Source organism: Ilyonectria robusta, assembly GCF_021365365.1.
Source record: "Ilyonectria robusta strain PMI_751 chromosome Unknown BGZ61scaffold_9, whole genome shotgun sequence".
Lineage (NCBI taxonomy): Eukaryota > Fungi > Ascomycota > Sordariomycetes > Hypocreales > Nectriaceae > Ilyonectria > Ilyonectria robusta.
Window position 1 is genome coordinate 16,189 of NW_025764443.1, and position 13,709 is coordinate 29,897.

General features: G+C 54.3%; 6 protein-coding genes across 6 annotated transcripts; 3 read left to right on the forward strand and 3 right to left on the reverse strand.

Moving 5' to 3' along the window:
* Window positions 1-248: 248 nt before the first annotated feature.
* On the forward strand, window positions 249-916 carry BGZ61DRAFT_477465 (uncharacterized protein; the record flags this gene model as incomplete). The annotated part of the gene is made up of 2 exons (XM_046248899.1): window positions 249-371; window positions 458-916. 2 exons carry the CDS (start codon window positions 249-251, stop codon window positions 914-916), a joined length of 582 nt encoding a protein of 193 aa, XP_046104489.1.
* Window positions 917-1,448: 532 nt separating this feature from the next.
* Window positions 1,449-2,651, reverse strand: BGZ61DRAFT_351028 (WD40-repeat-containing domain protein; the record flags this gene model as incomplete). Its single annotated transcript, XM_046240295.1, has 3 exons — window positions 1,449-1,806; window positions 1,861-2,312; window positions 2,388-2,651. The coding sequence occupies 3 exons, from the start codon at window positions 2,649-2,651 to the stop codon at window positions 1,449-1,451; spliced, it is 1,074 nt and encodes a 357-aa protein (XP_046104490.1).
* A 2,878-nt stretch (window positions 2,652-5,529) lies between these two features.
* On the forward strand, window positions 5,530-5,992 carry BGZ61DRAFT_450681 (uncharacterized protein). The gene has a single exon (XM_046245750.1). The coding sequence runs from the start codon at window positions 5,569-5,571 to the stop codon at window positions 5,788-5,790; it is 222 nt and encodes a 73-aa protein (XP_046104491.1). The 5' UTR covers window positions 5,530-5,568; the 3' UTR covers window positions 5,791-5,992.
* Window positions 5,993-7,091: 1,099 nt separating this feature from the next.
* On the forward strand, window positions 7,092-7,641 carry BGZ61DRAFT_531987 (uncharacterized protein; the record flags this gene model as incomplete). Its single annotated transcript, XM_046253806.1, has 2 exons — window positions 7,092-7,353; window positions 7,466-7,641. 2 exons carry the CDS (start codon window positions 7,092-7,094, stop codon window positions 7,639-7,641), a joined length of 438 nt encoding a protein of 145 aa, XP_046104492.1.
* A 133-nt stretch (window positions 7,642-7,774) lies between these two features.
* Window positions 7,775-9,248, reverse strand: BGZ61DRAFT_419294 (uncharacterized protein). The gene is made up of 2 exons (XM_046243458.1): window positions 8,878-9,248; window positions 7,775-8,819 (listed from the first exon to the last, which is right to left on the reverse strand). The coding sequence occupies exons 1-2, from the start codon at window positions 9,085-9,087 to the stop codon at window positions 7,992-7,994; spliced, it is 1,038 nt and encodes a 345-aa protein (XP_046104493.1). The 5' UTR covers window positions 9,088-9,248; the 3' UTR covers window positions 7,775-7,991.
* A 115-nt stretch (window positions 9,249-9,363) lies between these two features.
* BGZ61DRAFT_505846 (uncharacterized protein) lies at window positions 9,364-12,286 on the reverse strand (the record flags this gene model as incomplete). Its single annotated transcript, XM_046251847.1, has 7 exons — window positions 9,364-10,676; window positions 10,763-10,837; window positions 10,912-11,111; window positions 11,169-11,530; window positions 11,597-11,706; window positions 11,763-11,947; window positions 12,036-12,286. 7 exons carry the CDS (start codon window positions 12,284-12,286, stop codon window positions 9,703-9,705), a joined length of 2,157 nt encoding a protein of 718 aa, XP_046104494.1. The 3' UTR covers window positions 9,364-9,702.
* Window positions 12,287-13,709: the final 1,423 nt, after the last annotated feature.

Consider the following 13,709-nt stretch of genomic DNA (forward strand, 5'->3'; position numbering starts at 1 on the left):
GCCATTCCCAACGCAGCCCACCCGGACCTTCCATCCCTCAACATCCAATTCTCCCCCCCCCCCCAACCGCCTCCATTGTCTAGGAACCAATTCCGTGACTCTTATCAGCATCTCGTCTTCCGGGTCGCCTGATTGCCATTGTCCAGCCGTCACCGCTGCTGCATACACATATAAGCTCGGCCCCCCAGCCAAGTCTCGTAGTCCTCTTCTACACACAAACCAAACCAAGCCACACCACATCCATCACAATGTCGAGAATCACCGCTCCCGCCTCAAAACTGTCCCGCGCCATCTTGGACTCCCAGCGCAGCTCTGGCGCGGTCCTGATGCCCAAGTACGACGAGCTCCTGCGCACCCGCCGCGCCGACGAGGTATGTTTTACTGCAATGGGATAGACTTCAACTTCAATCCCATTACTCTCCCACCATCATGAACGTCTTGACTAACCATTTCCCAGTCTCGTCACATCACCACCACCCACCGCCCCACCCCTCAACCCTCCATCGCCAACCGCGCCCGGCCTCTGATGCAGGGCTTCCACTCATCCACGCCCAGCCAGACTCCCTCCGCCCACCTCGACGCAACGGTGCTCCCTCCGCTGCACCCGGTCCCGGTGTCTTCGGAGCCCCTTCCCCGCATGCCCCTCCTCCCGGACAACTACGGCGCCTACCACGCCTCGCTCTCCGACGCCGCCGACCTCAGCGCCCGCTTCCACGCCGGCGCCATCGTCGCCTCCGACCCGGACAACGTCGTCCCCGGTGCGCCCCTCGCCGCGGTTGAGGGCGTCACCATGGACGGCGTCGAGCTCAAGTTTGCCCACGAGCAGCCCCAGGATCAGGACCAAAGCACCCTCATCGTGGACCTGTGGCAGGGCATTGTCGACGATGTCATGGGCAGCCAGAAGAAGACCGCCTGATGGCCAGCTCCGCATCAATGGTCCGATATTGTCACGAAACGGGGGTGTTATACGAAGGTGACGGTCTTTTATGATAACCGACCTTGCTGGAATTAGGGATATAGCGTTGTAATTGCTTCCATGTTTGCGCCAGTGTTGCTGCTACGCACTCTAATAGTCTACCTGTGCTCCACTCGAGCTACGAATAGCCTTCATGATCTGGGCGAATCACAAAACTACAAATATTGAATGATTGTTCCAAGACAAACAAATGGCCAGAATCAATTTCCCACTCGGTGCTACCTAACATCTTGTGCCATGTGTTGTCTGGTTGTTTGGTGTGATAGTTGTTGTGTTGTATCTATGGTATCATCTCTCGTAACACCTCCCCATCCACCATGACTTTTTGTCCACTAGCTCAATTCCACCACCTCTCCCTCTCCATCTCTCGTTCTCAATCTCTCTTTTACTGTCGTACATACTTAATAACCAAACAAGATAGCCCATTCCATGTCCGCTCACCGCCTAAATCTCCACCCATTACAATCTGCCTTCACCTCTTCTTCATCGACGGCCGGGGCTTGCACTCGTCGTTTTGAACCGGGTGCAGCATGACCTTGATCGGATAGTTCTGTGTGTTGTGCTGGTAACCCTTGCTCCAGTCATAGCTGACGGCGTAGGCGAAGATGCTGCCGTTCTTGTTAAAGGTCGTGGACGTGATGCTACCACCCACGTTAGGGTAGCCTTTAAGACGGTGCTTAGCGTCCTTGTCCCAGAAGTGGAATGTGCCGTCGGAACCGGCCGTGCTGAAGGTGCCGTGGACGGGGTGGAAGGAGATGTCGTTAACGGCGTAGACGTTGGTGACGCTGTTGGCGGGAGGGTCGCGGTGACACTTGAAGGAGAAGTTGGAGCTGGACACGTTAGAGCCTGAGTGGGCATGCGGGCTAACTTTGGGGGCATCATACTTTGAATCCTTATCCTCCACGTACTGAATCGCGCATCGACCCTCGATACTACCGATGGCGAAGCCGGCCGAGTCGGTGAAGCAGCTCACCACCCTCGTCTGCCACTTCAGGGGGCTTTGGAGGGTCTTGTAGAACTTGGTCGGGTTCTTGAGGTCGATAACGTTGATGTAGCGGTCGGCCGTGCCGACAACGCAGAGGTTGTCCCGGACATCCATTGTGTAGACTCGCTCCTGGCACGTCACAGTCGCCGCGGGGCCCTGCTGTCGTAGATCCCAGTACTTGACCGTCTTGTCCCAGGATCCAGACACGACCATGGGTCCGCTGCCGCTGTCGAAGAAGCGGGCGGTTCGCACAGGCTGATCGTGCGTGCCGATGACGATATCCTGCTGCGAGGCGAGATCGCAGACCTTGATGTTCTTGTCGGCGCCGGCGGAGGCGATCTTCGTTCCATCCTGCATCTGGGGTTAGCACATCCTTCCGCAATCTGTGACCCTATCGCGTCCCCTAGAATAGAGAAGAAGTCTTACCTTGGAAAAGTCGACATTCAGGACGGGTTGGCTGTGTTCGTAGGCGTGGCGGCCTTGGCTCTGGCCATTCTGGGCAATCTCGTAGATGCGGACCTTGTTATCCCAGCTAGAGACGGCGAGGAAGTCGGGGCCGTTTGGCGCTGGGGAGAAGGCCAGGTCGGAGACGGCATCAGTGGGAGGGTCGGACAGGGCAACGTCCAACTTGAGATCGCCGACGGTATTGCTCGCCGATGCGGACGCGGCGCCTCCAAAGAGTCCCGACATTGTTGCGGTAGAGGCGAAGAAGGCAAATAGGGTGTGGCTGTTTTTTTTCGCGTCCTCAAGATGGGCGCGTACGACGGGGGGGCAATCGAAGACGGCGGGTTCGATGGTGAGATGGTCTCGCGAGTCGCAAGAGCACAGTTGTTATGGAGCGAGACTCAAGCCGGTCGTCGACGATGGATGCGCCGGTGCTTTGTAGCAGAGATAGTTGAACAGGCACGAAGGCAGCTGTCCCAGCCTTTCCAACACGAAGCTCGGATTGGCTGTTCCGCCGTCACCACGCGGTGAAAAAACGCCTAGGCGTACCCCTGCGCCTGCCTAAGGCCACTCCCCGCAGCCCCATCACAATAAAAATTCAAATCCGAGCTCCAGCTTTACCTTTTTCTTTCCTTCTTCACCACCCTCCTCGTTCAAAAAATCGCTATTCGGAGCTCACACACAGAGACGCTTGCTCCGGCAGCGTCTCGCTCCCTTCCATGCTCTGGGAGAAAGTCCCCGGACGTCTCTTTACCGAGAATGCGGAAACGCGCCGCCATAAAAGCACAGCGGCTGACCTCCGCGCCCAGGCCCTCTCCTTGCGCCGGCCCTGTCCACCGTTATATCCTCGCAACCAACCCAGCCTCGAAGCTTCTGCTCGGTTCCCTGGCCCTCATGGATGAAGATATGAGTCCGATCCAGGGTCTCGACGGTCCCTTGGAACTGGTGCGCGCGTGAGGGGAGGTGGGCAGCCGCTTGGTGCCTGCGAGTGTGGTGTCGGGCGCAGAGGATTTGTTGTCGAGGTTGATAGGTATGCGATTGCCCGGCGAAAGCTGGGTTACTCAATGGGGCTCATTCTTGACGCGAGGGGGGTGCCACCGTCGACCTTGCGGTGACGATTCCCTCTTTTTCACACTCTAAACTTCGCTGGAAGTTCCCTCGAGGGAATCGAAACTGTTTTCGAGACGGGGTTCAAGTTCACATGATGATGACCAATATTAGAGTCAAGCACTGAGGCAGGAAAAACTTGCCGATGCTGATAAACATATTTAAAATGTCAACTGAACAACTTGAATCCTGATTGTTTCTGTTTCAGATCCAGTCGTTAGTTATTATGGAGTCTTAGATAGATATTCTTGTTCCTTTGATGCAAACTTGACGTCCATGCCAACTCCCCAACACCGGGAGGTTCATCCCAGCTGCCTGTAGACTTGCAATATGATATGGTCTTTCGCCCATGTCATCTTTCAGGGAAAGTTCTGGGAAGTTCTTCTGCGTTGTTCTTGGAGGTCAGATAAAGGCGAGATCTCGAGTCATTCTCAGGCCATGCGAGATCGCAGTCACCCATAATCACCATCATTCGTCCTGGCTGTGTCTGGGAACCGATAGCAAGCTCTCCCCTTCTAGCATGGGTAAAGTCAACAATCCATGTCGTTCTGCAAGGCTTTGCTGGCGCTTGATATTGCGTACACTGTTCCCGGATCTATGGTTGGCAGAATATCTGTACGAATAGCCGATGCACCGGACCGAATCAAGGGTCACCAACCTATCCTCCAAAAGCCAGGCTTAACTTGTAGGTGACGCATACATCCGGCAATCAAACCAAGGGAATTAAATTTACCGCCACACTCCAGCCAGCCTCAGTAGCGTTGGTGATACCCCATGCCATCACTCGGATTGAACGCAATCGAACACCCCTTAACGACCCAACCCGAGAATGCTCGTCTTTGTTCACTAAATTTCCTGCGCTGTTCCTGGAACCCGAACACAATATCGAACATTCGGTAGTGGAAATGCAGCTTGGTATGTTCGCGAAACTACATCCGCACTTCTGTTAGGGCTCCCAGAGGCTGAGGCCAATGTAGTCTCCAACAACAGGCTCAAGCCCAGGTTGACACACATGTACGATGGGATAATGAGTCAGCCATTGCTTCTCCGTGAATACAAAATCTATCATTGAGGAAAACTGCTAAAGACGTTTGTCGGGCAAGAGGCCACCTCTCTGAGTGAATTAGGCGAAGATGGGGGCATGAGCAATCAGTCACTCCTCAGACGAGAATCCCTATTACAATACTGTGACCAAATCTCGATCTTATTGGCGCGTCGTGCGCTCGTGATTCTCGCACTGGTGGCGTTACAGAAGCCGGAATCGTTTTCCCCCGGGTTCGACGGCAATGCATGTGCACCTATAACAACACGAGGACAGTGATTCCAATCACAGGAACGTTGGAACCAAGCGGATCGGCAAGAACATTGTATGGTCCGGCTGATCTCAAAGGAGGTATCTGACCACGCAACATCCTCGCACGTCTCCAGTATGAGGGTTTCGTCTCAGTTGCAACAGTACCAGACGGACCATGGTATCATCGACCCAACCAACAAAAAGTAGGTAGAGGACGGCGTGGACATGCGAAGCTGAAGTCGGCGCGGTCTAACGATGTGGCTTGCTTGCTGCGGAACTCATGACGGAATGTCGCGAAGTATAAAACTCCCAAGTGTGCAACACCGTTCAACATATGGAGGCAGTATTATGTACTCTTCAGGTTTGACCTGGGCCCCTGTATCAGGTGGTTGGGGGGGATTCTGTCCTAGTTCTCAGGGCGCCCCAGTCACCCGTGAAGAAATCCCCCAAGTGTTTCGTTGTACGGTGGGTAGGGTCCCATTTTCGTCCCGACAGGCTAACACCCATATCTCGACGTCTAAAATAGCTCCGAATCATAGTTTATCGTGCAACTTCGCTCGCTTAAACACACACACGTCAGGAGTCGGAAGTCCGTCTCGGCATCGTCTTGTCACAGTCTCATCTTCGTCCAGAGTCGCCAGGCGAGCGTCCGGGACCACGGCACCGGCAGGGTAGCATTTCTACACGACGTTTGCTGGGCGGCGCAAAGACCTTTTGGCGACGCCTGCGCAACCGACCCTCGTCCGTCTTCCCCGCGATCGAATGCGGGCGATGGCCCCGAGGTACGCCCACCGCTGCATCATGGGCTTGCGGCAAGGAGCCGTTGCGCTGCGAGGGAGGTGGTGGCTGAGTGGGTGTGCGGATGGCCGAGGGGATTGGGCCGTGGAGAATCCTGGTCGTAGGGTTGGACTTCCGGAACGCGTCGACATGATCCGATGCGGGGATCCGGTGCCCTTGGGAAAGGTCCTTGCAGAAGGGAATTAGTAGAAGCGTGAAGAAGCGTGGACTGTCACCTCGTCAAGGGTGGCGACTGTCCTCTTTGCCTTGGCCTTTTGCAGCTTGACGTCTCTCGACAGTCCAGACGCAGGTGAGCAAGGATTCATTCATCGTGTCCCAGAGTCTAGATTTGACATATCAACACACTGACACAATAAACAACCTCTTCCGCCTTACCAGCCCTTCTGCCATTACGCGACTTGCTGAATCCGTAACATGAAAAGTTACCTATCCCATCGCGTCCCCGCCAATGAACCCGTCAACTCACCATCCTGGTGATCCTATCACAGAGCCGGCAAAATAGAGCAGCCAACCAACTGCGTCAGGGTCTCCAGCGTCTGTGCCACCTCCTCACAGCGCGCTCACTCGCCGGCCCCCAGGCACCGCAGCAGCCCCATAGGCCGGCCCCTGGCGCCGATGCAGGCGGTGGGCCCCCCACAGCAGGCGACCCACTGGCTCTCAGCGTCGCCCCGACAGCCCGGTCCAGCGCCACAGCTCGCCAGCCAGGCGAATTGCACCCGCGAGTCCACAGTCCACCAATTCTCGTCGACGCCGCCCCCCGGACTATTGCAATTGAGCTTCTGCGCGTGTCCGAATGAGGGTCACACGCCTTGTTCCGCTGCGACGACTAACGGGGCCGGGGAGCGTGCAGACGACGGCGCAGTTGGGGCTAACTTGCTAAGCGCAGGGGGCGCTTCGCCGTCACAACGTGGACGCAGGGTCCCCTTGGTCTTGGACTGACACTGAACTATCGCGCATCTCGCTCTCGGTTCTGCCTTTTACGCTTGGGGCTTGAGGGCTTGAGGGCTTGAGGGCTTGAGCGGGACGCAATGCGCCCCGGCCCTGTCACGTCGTCCCTTGGTTGGTGGCGCTGTTTCTCGTGGTGCCCCCCGGCTCGATCATAGGGCGATGAGGATGTGACGGTGGCGCTGGGGATGGACGCATGCTCAGATGAGGGTGCCGGAACGGGGTCCATGTATGGCGGGCTGCCATTTGCATGAAGAGGACTCGGTCACATTTTTCTTGCTTGGATTTGCTTCATTAAGGCTGTGCCTCTCGCTATTCCCTCGTCTTCGTGTTGGCTTGACCAGACTCACCTTATGTTGCGCCAACCCAGTCAACTCCACGTCCGCCCATCCTCCAACGACCAACAAGTAGCAGCTCGTTTCACCTCGTCTGTGGGTGACGACATCCCCAACAAACTTCCACTGTCCTTCAGCCTCTGTGTGTTTGTCCCTCTAATCGATCTCTCTCCGCCAAATCGACCGTCGTCGAGCCAATATCTCACCATGATCCTTCACCGCGTGCTCCTCTTCACTACAACGGCCCTCCTCGCCACCGCCGCTGCTACCAACGCAACCGACCTCGCAGCACTTGCGCAGTTCCAAGCAAGCCTCCCCAAGTGCGCCGTCAAGTGCCTCGCCGTCGGCGCAAAAGAGCACGGGTGTGAAACCACAGACGTCGAATGCCAGTGCAGCCAGCTCGAGTCCATCATCAAGACCACGTCGCCATGTCTCGTCAAGGCCGGTTGCGATCTTGACGAAATTTCCGGTATGTGAACCATACATTCTCCTCTCGGCATCTTTCCCATTCTCGTCACCTGCTTCACACATGTTCATCCTTCAACATCTGTCCCATCAACTCTCACTGACTTGTGGTCAAGACACGGCCAACCTCGTTGCCAAACTATGTGCCTCCCAAATCGCGAACCTCGTCGCCACCCAGACCACCGCGGCCGCCAAGGCAACAGCATCAACCGCTGCGGCAAATATTCTACCCCAGGACCTAGCCTGGGCTGGAACAGCAGCTGTATTGGCAGTTGTGGCCGCTGCACTATAGGGAGCGTTGTTGTCCACAACCGGCGGGCCAAAGGTTAATGGGATTCGAGTGTTTATATCGCAAGGCGTTAGATATCAGGATGGTTTGGGCGTTTCTCGCAGGGGGTTCTATTTTATGTAAGACGACAACATGACGTAAAATTCTTCATGCGCAATTCTATGTACATCATAAGCAGGTCTGCTATATAAATGGCATACTTAATATTAGAGGTTTGCCAACTCTCCGCAACATTACCCACGGGGTTTCCATGCCCCAATTCCGTCTTTGAACGCCATCTATCCGAGTCAGCACTGTCTTTTTCCATCTTCTTATCGTTCGTCTTCTCTTATTCCACCTCTTGGTCTAGATCTCTAGGGCCCAAACTTGCCCAACGCTCCGTTGTTGCCGCCATCAAAGACATCATGCAACTTCTCCAGCTCGTGGAAATTTGAAGCCAACTCCATACCCTTGCGGCGCTGCGCCTCGACTCGACGCCAATCCCACTCGCCCTCGACCGACAGATCAACATCCGACACATCCACAGACATGTCGCCCACCTGCTCCTCGCCGCTCATCCAGCCGCCGGGACGCTCTGGTAGCAGACCCGACTCGCCACCGAGGACGTAGGCTGGGTGCACAGTGAAGCGGCCGAGTTTGAAGACGTACTTGCTGATGGCCGTGGCGTAAATCTTCTTCTCCCAGCCGCCAGCAGGATCATTGGGTCCGCGCTTGCGAATCTTGGCGCAGCGGGCGTCGAGCCACTCAGTCGGCCGGGCAGCGTTCTTGGGGATGAAGTGGGTGACGATGTACAGCCACTTTCGGTCCCAGGAGAGCACGCGACTCCACATCTCGAATCCACTGTAGGCGGAGATCTCGCGCTTGAAGCTGCACTCGACGGCGCCGAGCATGATGCCGATGGGGCCCTTGACCGGGGCGCCCGTCTTCGGGTCCAGAACGATCTTGGTCTGCGAGTTGCGCGAGAGGGACGCCATGGAGGCACGGCCGAGGTACGAGACGAGGTGGGTTCGCGAGATATCAAGGTCGGCGAAGTAGGTCGAGTTGGACTTGTGCAGGTTGTAGTCGATCTCGAGGATAGGCGAGTGCGAGGGAGTGATGATGGGCTTGAAGAGCGCATTGGGGCCGTGTTTCGGGGACTTGCGCAACGACATGTGGTAGAAAATGGTGTAGAAGACGCGATACTGGCTTCATGTTAGCGATTGTGCGATATGGGAGACGGAGCTGCCGTAGCATACTTACGGTCCACGCGAATGGCATGTTCTTCCAGTTAAACAGGACAAACAGCAGCAACAGTATCCTCGAAGTGCGACCAGGACCCATTATGAATGACTTCATGAGGGGAATCCAGCTGACGCGCCAGGCGGCATATCCTATAGAGCCGACGGCGAGGGGCGCAACGACGGGCACTACGAGCGACAGCCCGGGCAGCTTCTTTGCGGCAGATGCCATGATGGATAGGAGTTCTCGCAACTATTCTCACTCCCTAACTTTGGCGCAAGGCTCGGTCTAATCGGAATTGTCGTCAGCGCCAGGATTGCGATATCCCAGTGAAGATCTCGAAAGATAAGATCAAGATTGCTTGCCAGAAGAGGGAGTGGAAGCCTGGTAGAATTCACTTACTTGGGTAGTCATCCACGAAACTCGGGCAACTCGCATCCTGGCCCGGTTAGTCAGCAATGCCGCTCTTGCTCAGGCTCTGATCACCCTGGCTCCGTGATGCTCAGACTTTAATCACCTCAACCCCCCTCCCTCCAATAGGATGCATGCGACCCCGTCTATTACAACTAATATCGCCTCGCACTTGCCCTGTCTCTCGTCGACTTTATGCGACCTTCGCCATAGTTGAAGATCCCATCACCGGCGCCAGGGGCGCAGTGATGAGTACTAGTTGGCTCATAAGCCCGGCTTCTAGCACCCTTCATTCTCTTGATACCTTAGGCCCTGATCGGCTCGCAAAATGTAGGAGTTGAGAGTGGATGCACAATATTGTTCAGCATTGGCACATCATGCTAGCATTTGCCTCTGACCATTTGCCGTTGCCTTACTTTCCGCTGCTGCCTCTGCTTAATTTGTTCCGATGATCGCAAGGCGACACCATGAACCTTGAAGACGCGACCGGAACGCATCCAAACATTCGAATTTGAGATTGCGACACTTGGGATGTTCGCACCGGATCTTTTCCCCACATTGCTCAGCCTGCTCGCGCCTGATCAAATGCTCGCCATCGAAATGATCGTTCATCACGGTTGGCCGACAATACGTAAAGGAGCGCTCCGCCAATGATAGCCGCTCGTCGCCAATGCAGTCTGGGCATTGTGCGCCGTGCATGAGAAGAGGGAAAGGACCAGAGCCGTGCTCAGCATTCGACTGCGGTAACTCAGTTTTGACTGGCGGGCAAATTTTGACTCTGTGCTGGATCCGATCGCGTTTGACCGTCTCTCTCTTATCGCAAAGGGAGACCATCAAGTCGATGACCTCAATCCTCCGTTGCACCAGGTCATCTTTAACCAGATTGTCAGGCTGGTAGCAAAGAATTCCCGCCAGTTTTGCCCGCTCCGGAATCGATACATTAATAATAGGCTCAATATACTCCTCTTCTTCTTCACCTCGCGCCTGTCTTACAATATCCCAGGTAGGGCGGTTATAGAAGTAATGCTCACAGTATTCCTTGACTACCTGCCTGTCGCGTTGGGCACGAATCTCATTGGTAAGCTGCCGGATCCTTTCCTCATCTGGGTGACCTTCGATTCGGTAGTGACCCTGCTTCAGGCGGGCCCGTTCTTCTTCAAGCTCAACGATCTCAGGATCCAGCGCCAGATTAGCCCACACTTCCTCAGGCACCATATCCGCTGTCGCCTGAGGGTCGCGCGTGAGACTGACATGTGCAAAGAGTCGGAAGAGCTGGCTTTCCTTCTCCTCCTCCAGGAAAGCATTCTGAATATCGAAGTTGGTAATCTCATTCAGGTACGCGTGATGAAAGGTGGCAAATTGGGGATCGTGGCGCATCATTTGGTCGCGTACAGCATCTGGTGCATCACCTGCAACATGAAATGGTTAGAATATTGTAAGAAGCCTTTCAAGTACCCGGGGGCCTGGGTGTGATCGCGTATAATATGAAACATACCATTAGCGGCATTCGAGGCGCCTCTTCTGGCGAATCTGGGAGTCCATCTCTTTTCATGCCCTGAGTCAAGACTTTCTGACCCATATCGTCATTGAGCTTGGAATAGAGCATAGCCTCGATTCCCGAGAGCGTAGTCCCTCGATATCGACGGAAAACGGGGATTTTGAGCATGGATTTCTTCCATCGGAGCGGCGTGCTTTGCTGGAACTTCGGCGGTTCCTTGTCGAATATCGATGTTGCATTTATTAAACTTGGCGAATCGAATGCTTTGTCGTGTAGAGCGAGGGAGAGGATGGTTGAAACGGCGCAAAAGATGAGCTTCCTCGTGGGTGAGAAATAGAAGATGGTCCTGTAGTGAAGGCGATTAGTTAACAGACTTTGAGTCGAGGCGAGTATAACAACATACGGCCTAGGTTTATTGTCTGCTCCCTTGTGATGAATGAATTTGATGGCCATGGCCGGGATACAACGTCCGGTGGCAGGGTGCCGCACAATCATCATCATGATATCCTCATAGCACAGGGCCTTGGGTCGCCCGCGGCCAACAGTCTCCTGAGATAGGAGGCTTTCAAGCAGTTGAGAGTCCTTATCAGGAGCCGATTCCTGTTGTTCAGGGTTTTCACTATTGTCGGTAGATGGTGGGGCCTCGACAACCTTTCGACCGAAAAGCTGCTCGACTAATCCGTCTTTTGGCTTCTTCCGTTCGCCATCCACAAGCTCAGCTGGTCGTGCACCGGTATAGCAAAGAAGTTGGTAGCAGCAGGTAAGCTGTATACGATGTCGTTCGCCAGGAAAAATGCTCGCATCATAAGCGATGTTGAAGGTTCAGATGACGAGAAGGTTATCGACGTTCAGAACCGGCTTGCCGTCAATGTTGGGCGGGCGGTGGCCAAAGCGAGGAATCAGAACATGCCTAGTCAACCGTAAGCCACATAGACGGTCTGCTATATATGGGGTCACAAGCTTTATCGCACTTTGTAAACCTCCTTGGCATCATTACGATCCATATACTGCCCATTTATGGTCGTATGCAGTTGTTGGAATTGCCGGATGTACTCTTCGCCTGTACCCCATGATTTTATCTTTGAGTTTTCGCAGATGTAAAGGAAGAAATCCTGCGTCGTCTGTCGCTTCAGATTCTTTATGGTCGCTTCCCAGTCCCCAACCTTGAGGTCTTCGCAGTATCTGCCAAGTCACCAGAATAAATTAGCACGAGCCTCTAGAGAATTCCGAGATATTTTATATGTATCCACTGCGCGACAGCTGTGCTTACCTCTTCCACTTTCTAAAGATCCCGCTGACATTGATCTCCGTTCCATGCGAGTATGTTGGCTTGATGAAGCGGACGTTGCTCAGCTGTGCTCTGTGAGCGGCATGCTGCTCAGCCGAGAGCTTCGGTTGCTGCTTCGCAGCTCGATTTTCTGCCTCTCGTGCAACAAATCCTTGAAGAAACGCGGCGTGGCTTTCCTGAATGAGGCTTGCAGTGGCTAGTCGGGTGCGTGAGGAGGTGATCACGTGGGACATCGTCTAGGCAGAGCATTTGCCGTCGGGAGACGCTCAAAACCTGCGATGGTGGAAACGTGCGATTATTCTGACAGAAATGAGTGTGTGAGGATGAACCGATAGAGGACGAGGAAGCGAAGTGAGCGAGCGCAAGGCGTAGAGGCCCTCGCGGCCCTTTAATGGGGGAGGCCATTCCGACCATTCCGACCATTCTTACCCCCGATGGCCACTTCTAGACGCTGGATGAGCACATTGTGGATAACAGGAAGCGCGAAGCAGGAAGATGGAAGACGAACGATGTCAGACCTGGGGGCTCTGATGGAGGGGACAAGAACTGCTTCGCTCGTTAGCTTGACACTAGAAGCTCGGGGATGACGCCTTACCTATGTTCGCCTCTTCGATCCGGTCGAGGATCCGCTGCAGCTCAGCGGCCCAAGTATAGTCCGAGGAAGTTCCTAATCTCCATTAGACGATAAGCATCGAGGCAACGTTCAGACACGCACCTAATCCGGACGCAAGCTTGTCGGTGCGCCTAGGGTCCAGCTCATGTACTAGCCGCGTACCCTGCACTGCATTAATAGGCACCAAGTTATTACACCAGGTTTTCAAACAGCTCGACCTAATCTGTGCGCTCTATCTTGCCCCAGAGCGCCCAAACCAGCTTCCATCGCCTCGTGCCGTAAGGCCGGGGTCGGAGCGAGCCTAACGAGATATCATCACTTAGCATTATAGCCTGGCTAGTACGGTATATAGATGCGTTACTCATATTACAAAAAGTAGTAATAATCTAGAAAATATCCTATACTGCTACTGTTAGATAGCTTGATATAACTATAAATGCGTATATGTATTATGTGTGTGTTTTTTTATATTACCTTAGTTAGGGGTATATATATCTCTTTTTTTCTTTTTTAGAATAGCTTGCTAGGCTTTTAGCAGGCCTGAGTTAAGTTCAGCTTAACTTTCTTCTATGTTATCAACCAACGTTGTCTGCCTGGAGCCTGGAGCCGGGCCGTATGCCAGGGTACTGGCACAGTATTGCCTTCTATGTCCGCAACTGTATACTGGCATAAGCAAGCAAGAGCCTGAAACGATGCCAAGCCCTTAGCTCAGGTTAATCACCCACTAGATCACCCTCTGCTCAGGTTAAAGCGGCGACAGCTCAGGCCCAGCGCCAGAAACGGATTGAGACTGCAAGAACTGTCGGGGGTGACTATTTAGGTAGTCTACCACGAAACCCAGGACGCCCGCGCCCCGGCCGGTTAGTTAGCACCGCCGCTCTTGCTCAGGTTTTAATCACCCTTGCTCAGTGAGCATCACCTTTAATCACCTCAACACCCGCTCCTCCGACAAGCTATTTATCTCGTCCAACTTCGTACCTGATCACACCCAACTTCTTCTCGTACTCTTAGCGACTCTTAGGGATCAGGTAGCTTGCCACTAC